General features: G+C 45.7%; 2 protein-coding genes across 3 annotated transcripts in view; one reads left to right on the plus strand and one right to left on the minus strand.

Moving 5' to 3' along the window:
* neurl1b (neuralized E3 ubiquitin protein ligase 1B) overlaps positions 1 to 4,064 on the plus strand; it is a 41,128-nt gene extending 37,064 nt beyond the window's left edge. For both annotated transcript variants that reach the window (XM_062524451.1, XM_062524452.1), the window contains exons 4-5: positions 2,110 to 2,235; positions 3,396 to 4,064. In XM_062524451.1, the coding sequence (XP_062380435.1) occupies positions 2,110 to 2,235; positions 3,396 to 3,652 (383 nt within the window). In that variant the 3' untranslated portion in view covers positions 3,653 to 4,064. The remainder of the gene's footprint in view (positions 1 to 2,109; positions 2,236 to 3,395) is intronic.
* A 2,779-nt stretch (positions 4,065 to 6,843) lies between these two features.
* The window catches only part of LOC134068851 (trypsin inhibitor ClTI-1-like), a 1,295-nt gene continuing 638 nt past the window's right edge, over positions 6,844 to 7,500 (minus strand). The window contains exons 3-4 of the mRNA XM_062524637.1: positions 7,429 to 7,500; positions 6,844 to 7,273 (exon numbers count right to left, since the gene is read on the minus strand). The exon at positions 7,429 to 7,500 is cut by the window's right edge and continues 38 nt beyond it. Of these exons, the coding sequence (XP_062380621.1) occupies positions 7,228 to 7,273; positions 7,429 to 7,500 (118 nt within the window). The 3' untranslated portion in view covers positions 6,844 to 7,227. The remainder of the gene's footprint in view (positions 7,274 to 7,428) is intronic.

Consider the following 7,500-nt stretch of genomic DNA (forward strand, 5'->3'; position numbering starts at 1 on the left):
TTTCCTACCGGTCGGGGATCGAACCGGCAACCCTCTGGCTCTAACCAGTAGGCCACGGCTGCCCCCTAACTACACAAGTGCAAAAGCAGAGGGACCGAGGGAGGGATGATGGATCGGCGGGAGTGATCGGTGGTGGCGGGGGGCTTTGCCAAGAACGTCAGGGGCAAGACTAAACATCGCATCTGGTCTGTGTCGCGGGGCTCGGGGTTTGCCAGGGATTCGTAGAATCGTAGCACCTCAGTTCCTGTGGCTAAAGAAAAGCGTTTAACAGCGTACTCGTGGAATAGTCTCATTCCTTGACATAAGGTCACTTTTATTGTGTGGAGACAGACAAGAGAGACTGTGTTGACATGGAGCAAGTGACGTACAAACATGTCATCATAAAACACCCAATAAACAGCCTGTACTGCACAGACTGCAAGGTCACTGCGCTCCAAATGCCCCTTTTGGCAGAAGTTTTCCACGGGCCCTTTGCATTCATTTAGCCTTTCACTTAAAGAGGATTAGAGAACAAGGTTAAGTTCATGGTTAAAGCTATTTTTACAGTTTGCCATCAAAGAAAAAAAGAAAATGTGTTGACTAAGAACAATCGCCATATAAAGGACAGCTATAGATCAATAAAGCACGGATATTAAATGATCACACACACACACACACACACACACACTTGCACACATAAAGATACAACACACACACACTCACTCACACACACACAGGCGCACACACACAAAGACACACACACACACACACACACACACACACACACACACACACACACACACAAATACACACACTCACACACACAGAAACAAACTCTTTTTCAGTGAGTTGAGTAGTTTGGCCTCACTGTTTACTACACTCCCCTAGCTACTCGACCCCAATTGCCCCCTCGGCGCTGCACGATCTATTCCTCTCCGTAAAAACAAAGCAGTAATCGTTCTTGACAATGGTTGGGATCGTCGCAATAGCGGCGGAGAACGTCGGGCATTTTAAGCTCTTTGCTGCCTTTGAGTGCTTCTGACGCCACTCGCTCGGAGCTGCACGGAGGCGTGCTGCGGTCTAAATAGCCTCGTCCCGGGAATAATTCAGATGAGCAGCTGCTCTAATTTGCGTCTAAGCCAAGTCATATCCATGTTACAGTCGCCGGCCAAACACTGGTTCGCTGGTGGACGGGCGGTGTTTGAGCTCATTCATTGGAAACGTCGAGCACGTCCACCGTGGTTGAGAAGTGGAAGCTGTTGACATGCAGATGGAAGAAATCTGGGGCTTTCTTTGATTTATGAAGTAATGAAAAACACACACTGATAACCATAAATATTATTTTTTTGTTTGTTCGTTTCTCCTCCCCCCCTCTGACTTGACTCGCACTAAATCAACCGGAATATTCCCAGCCGTGGCCGTTTGGTTCAAGTCAGTTGTTTCCATGAGAATCGCTCATTCCGGAGGGATGTTTATTATGTTGTCTTTCCACTCTGACGTTTTCTGAGAAAGCAGAAACGTCTGCTAGGCGAGTCTGGCCCCCCCGAGTCGAGTCAAGTCGAGTCGGAGTCTGGCTTGGCTTTATTTCGGGCGACACTGCCCAGGCTCATGGGATCACTCCCCCCCCCCCCCCCCCCCCGCAGCCCCATCCCCTCCAGGCTCTCACCGCCGAGCCGAACTATGGGATCAGTCATGAAGCTGCTGGCCGCTGGCCCCGGTTCTAAAATAACAGAAGTTTTATCAGGCCCAATTATGTAACACATCTCGGAGGGCCTCTCTCTCAGTGCTGAAAAGTCTCTCAGGGCAGAGTGCGGAGGCTAACAGAATAGCCGGAAGGAAGGCGGCATCTCTTGCAGGATCAAATGGAAAACTCCAGATCCTTCACCGAGGAGCTGCTCTTCTCAACAGTTCTTTTTTAAGTGTCAATCAATATTTTGTATTATCAATCAAAGCATTACAATGTTATGAAAAAAGCTGTATCACAATAACATCAATACCAACCCACCCATCTCCCAATCCCCTTCTCAGATATTAATCAAACAATGGACCCTTACATCAGTACAAATCAGTACATTTCGTTACTGTCATTTGCCATTCATAATCACAGGCTCTTTTTGCATTTCTGAACAGGCACTCTGCAGGCCAGCCCTCCCCTCAGCTCTCCCTCCATCTCGCAGAGCAGCTCACCGGACGACAGTGACTCTGACCTGGCCTTCAGCGTCAACCGCTCCTCCTCCGCCTCCGAGTCATCTCTGGGTGAGTCTCCTTCACCACCGACCTAGTCTCTGTCAATGCCTCACAGGTTCTGCTGTGAAGTAGAACCTGTGAAGTTCTCACAGGTTCCTACTGAAAGCCATAAGGTTCCCACATGTTTTACTGAAAGTCATAAGGTTCTCACAAGTTCTACTAAAAGCCATAAGGTTCTCACAGGATACAACTGAAAGCCATAAGGTTCTGGTTCTCACAGGTTCTACTAAAAGCCATAAGGTTCTCACAAGTTCTACTAAAAGCTGTCTGCATTAGTGCCCTTTCGGTTTAGATGGTGGTGGTCTTTGGAGTCTTCTCTGGGCCAACTGTTGTGCCTAACCTAGCACAGGTGTGGCTATGTGCTGGGACAGAGACTGCTAATTTCACTCAGAGCCACCTGACTATATGGAGACTATAGGTCATATATCTGTGACCTGCTCTTGTGCACTTCATCACAGTGTTCTGCAGCAGAGAACCTATTTTACCATCAGAGGCTCCTTGGTGTGGAAAAAAAACACTTGACTTTGTGAGACCTTCGGCCTTTTAAAACAGCCTTTTAGCTTTTTATCATATATAAATATGATTTTATGAGGTGGTAGAATGGCGGAAGGAAGGAAGAAATGAAAATAAAGGAGAAAAAAAATCTCTGTTTTTATTTTCTAATTATGTTTAACAGTCTCACTATTTGTGTCATATTCATGCAAGTTGTGTGACTTAGAGTTTGTTGATGTAGAATCTATAACGTGTTCAAGGGGAACCGGAGCAGGTAGGGTAGGTTTGAGGAGGTTTGCTCTTTAGTCACCTCAGAGACATACAGCAGGTACTGTAAGCAGTGTCATGTGGTGACATTTGTGATGTGATGTGTGACAGGCCACATTTATCATAGCAAGCCTGTGCAGGTCCTTCACCGTGGGTGGATGTGTAGGCTCCTTGCTTAGCCCCTTAAAAGCATCCTGCCCTAGACAACACATAGTTATGTCTTTTACGTTAGTGGATTTACGAGTTTTGCCCCGGAGATAAAAAAAAAAACCTGTATAGCCGTCCGGCTTGAATCATTGCACTGCACACATGACACATCTACAATGAGTTTTTCCAGTCAGTTTTTTTTTTTATTTTGATGCCTTATTTTTCCTTCTCTCTTTTTCATTCTCGTGTTTTCTCCTGACCAGTCACCGCCCCGAGCTCGCCGCTGAGCCCGCCGGTGTCGCCCACCCTCCCCTCCCCGGAGGCGCCCCCCGGTGGCGGGGGCAGCAAGAGCGGCGAGTGCACGGTGTGCTTCGACCAGGAGGTGGACACGGTCATCTACACGTGCGGCCACATGTGCCTGTGTCACGAGTGCGGCCTGAAGCTCAAGAAGCAGATCAACGCCTGCTGCCCCATCTGCAGGAGGCCCATCAAGGACGTCATCAAGACCTACCGACCCTGAGGTCCTGAGGCCACCGCGGTAGTCGGGAGAGGTCTTTGATAGATAGATAGATAGATAGATAGATACTTTATTGATCCCCAAGGGGAAGTTCTTTTGCGGGGACGGCGGGGTTGGGGGCGGGGGTTGGGGATGGGGGTCACCAAGGACGTCACCAAGAAGAACTACTGCCCTTGATCAGAGGTGGACAACTCAGGCTTCAGAAAGTAGCATGTCGCACCATGGGTGCCTCTCATTTGGGCTTTTCTACGTCCTCCCTTCCTCCTCGGTCCTCGTCCTCACTGATCTAGATAGAGAATGATGGGGCGGCAACAATGGGATGGTCTATCCAGTGTTAGTTATAGATCAGTGGGAACGCCCCTCGAGGATCGAGGAGAGATGTTGAGAGGCACCCATAGATAGATACTTTATTGATTCCCAAGGGGATATTCTTTGGGGGGTTGGGGGTGGGTGGAGGGGGGTGCACCAAAGACGTCACCAAGAACTACTGCCCTTGATCAGAGGTGGACAACTCAGGCTTCAGAAAGTAGCATGTCGCACCATGTGTTGGTTCACCCTGTAGGTACACAGGTGATTTCACTAACTGGCTGAAGGGTTGTGCTCATTAGAATCAGCTGGTTTTAGTGAGGGGTCCGAATAGATGTGTCTTTCGACTTTTACTTTCTAAAGCCTGGCATGCCACCGGTGTGTGATGCCACTGCTGGGGCAGAGGGAAGGACCGTACCCCTACCCCTAACACATACACACACACACACACACACACACACACACACACGCACACACATCAGTTGGCCAATGACTCTGTGGATTCATAGAGAACCCACCCCCCAGTCCCCCTAAAAAGCACCTACTGTACCACCACTATCCCCTATGTCATCAATAGACCTCTTCTGGAGAGAACTGATTTGAGGCGATCCGCATGGTCGCCATGGTGATGTTTAGTGGACAAAGCACGACGAAGGTGAGGAACCGTTGTTGTAGCAACCGACCCAGCAAGCAGCAAGGGCAATGACTAGCCATGAGCAGCCGCTACGAGCAGTCTTGTACCCAGGAAAAAAAATGTATTTTAGTGCCTTTGATCTTGGAACTTTTGTCCTTGAAGCAGCACATGACTTCAAATACGACAATCATCCTATTTTTTTCTATGTTTCGTGTATATATTTTTCTGTCTTTTCTTATTTTCTTTCAAAGAAGTTGATTGTGAATGGACATAGGATGGCATGAGAGAATTGAACAGAAAGAGGATTCAGTCCAGGGGGAACGTTTCCTGCTGGGACACAACCTTTTTCCGAAGGTTGGAAAAGTTTCTTTGGCAGATGCAGGTATAGAGTGTGACGATTGGGACAGGAGAAAACTGGCATGTTGGTTGCACTTTTGAGTAGTTTGACATAGACATGAGATGCTGAAGGCAGAGGAGGAGGCATGGTCCTGGTTGTGGTTTTAATATATATAAATATGGTTATGTATTCAGTTAAATGATTGTGTTAACCAAAACTGTACATGTATGTTTCAAATTGTATGACTTGTAAAATACTACATGTTCATTTATATACGTCATCATAATTCTGTATTTTATGACCATAAAAAAAGAACGGATCGCTGCACCCTTTTCAGATTTGCTACTTCTCTCTGCATCGTCAGGAATTCAGAGCTACCATCTCGTCCCTTTGTGAGTGTGCAGCAGCTCAGCCTTAGCTTTTCAGCATGACAGATCAAGCTCATTTAACAGTAGAAGCGCAGGGTCGGGTTTCCCAGATTCGTTAAGAAGCTCGTAAGTGCTAAGAACTTCTTAGGAGCGCTCTAAGAACGTTCTAAGAATGCTCCTAAGAAGTTCATAGCACTTGAGAGCTTCTTAACGAATCTGGAAACCCGGCCCAGTTCAGTTAATAGGAGACAAGCATTGCAGTATGCTGTTAGGTAGTCATGCTCGTATGAAGCTGGACAAAGTTCCTACGCACAAACTACTGAAAGAAGCTTTCTCACAGATAGTGTGTTGGCAAGTTTTTGTGTAGGAGGCCAGGTGTGTGTGTGTGTGTGTGTGTGTGTGTGTGTGTGTGTGTGTGTGTGTGTGTGTGTGTGTGTGTGTGCGTGTGTGCGTGTGTGTGGTTCCTGCAGTACGACAGCAGTTTCAAATTGGTGCCTTAGCAAAAGAAAAAAGAAATTGCACTACCTTTCACATCCGTTATGTTTTATTTTATTATTTTTTTTTAGGCACAACTGTGCTTGAGGTGAAGAAACAGTGGTGGTAGTATGACATTTATACACAAAGATACAAAATTCCAGAGAACTTCACTTGTTGGGCGCTTATAGCATCCACACAGGGGGGAGAAAAAAACAATACCCTTAGCTATTCTTCCATGGGTGCTCTAATCAAATGGTGATGTTCTTCACAAGCTCAGTGCAACACTTACTCCTCAGTGATGAGTCCGTCCAACCACTCGGCATATGGCAAGGTTCACCTATTGTCTTCCCACTGCATTCCTGCTAAACTGGGATATGAGCCAATGTGCTTATGGCCGTAAATCCAAGGCCCACTGCAAATGAAATTCAGCTTATCATTACATGTGATTGTTTTACTTTGTCAGTGATATCTCTAGGCATTTACTGACCTGTTCAGATGTGTCTAAGACAGTCAAAATGAGGGAGCGAGGCTATTTTAATTCTGGCTTATTTTCCTGAGAACAATTATTTTCACCCCAAGACTGGCTTGTGCCCAGTCCCAAGACTTTTGTACCTTGTTTCATCACAGTGTTGGAAATCAAAATAATCAAATTCACAACCAAAGCTGCTGTAAAACAGACACTTTTCAAATATGTTCTCAGGACAGGGTTGGCAAGCAAACCTAATCAATTGTGAATGTAAATCTTGTCTTGTGTGCTTGTAAAAATCTACATATATTTCCAAATGATACTTTGAAGATGCGAGAGTGCGATTCGTACAAATGAACGCTAGAGGTCAGCCTTTACCAAGTGGTTCTCTCTGTGTCCTCTTCGCCTCTGTCCGCTGTACAGTTAAATTCTAGTGTGGTTCTATTTTTGCCATTGCTTGTAGTGTTTGTACATTTGAATATATTTGACTCATTACACATTAAATATTCTGTGTGTCACCTCTAATGTGTTTGTGTTACGGCATCGTCATTGCATCGGGCTCTCATATTTGTATCCTACGATGTAATTCACTGCAAACACTACACCGAGGGTTTAACTTTTTTATTTTTAAAAAGGGGTATACAGAAGTACGAAACAGTACTTAAAAGAATTGTAAACATATTCCATTTGGTCTAGCCTACTAAGCAAGTCTGGGCAATCTTCACACGTGTTAAAGCGCAGTGAAAACGTCAATCTGGTTTTCCACACTAAAATCACAAAATTAAAAGGTTAAATACATGTCTTTAATGGAAATTGATTCCATGGATTCCATGGAAAATAGTCAACAGTTAGTGGGCGTGCAGTAGAAAGGTAGATAGTTCTTTAGTTAACATGTTTTAACATGAGCTTCCCCACGTGAACCACCAGTACACCTCAGGGAAGACTTGACGTTGACATGTAGGACATGTGATGAGGTCGTTGACCTTGGATTTAACACGGACCCTTTTTGTTTACGAAGATGTTCTCCTTCGCCTCGCTGTTGAGATAAAGATACACATGAAATCCGTCGGCATCGTGAAAACACTTAGGACCCATCTGCTGAAACCAGGTCTACGTGCTAGTTTCTATGATAATATGATCTCCTCATTAACACTTGACATTAGATGCTTATGCAACCATATAACAACTCACAAGTTGTGGAGACACAGCATGCACTCGTTGGAATACTCCACGCCGTTCGTTCCACAAAGAGGATCATACTCG

This window comes from Sardina pilchardus, chromosome 21, assembly GCF_963854185.1.
Source record: "Sardina pilchardus chromosome 21, fSarPil1.1, whole genome shotgun sequence".
NCBI classification, from domain to species: Eukaryota; Metazoa; Chordata; class Actinopteri; order Clupeiformes; family Clupeidae; genus Sardina; species Sardina pilchardus.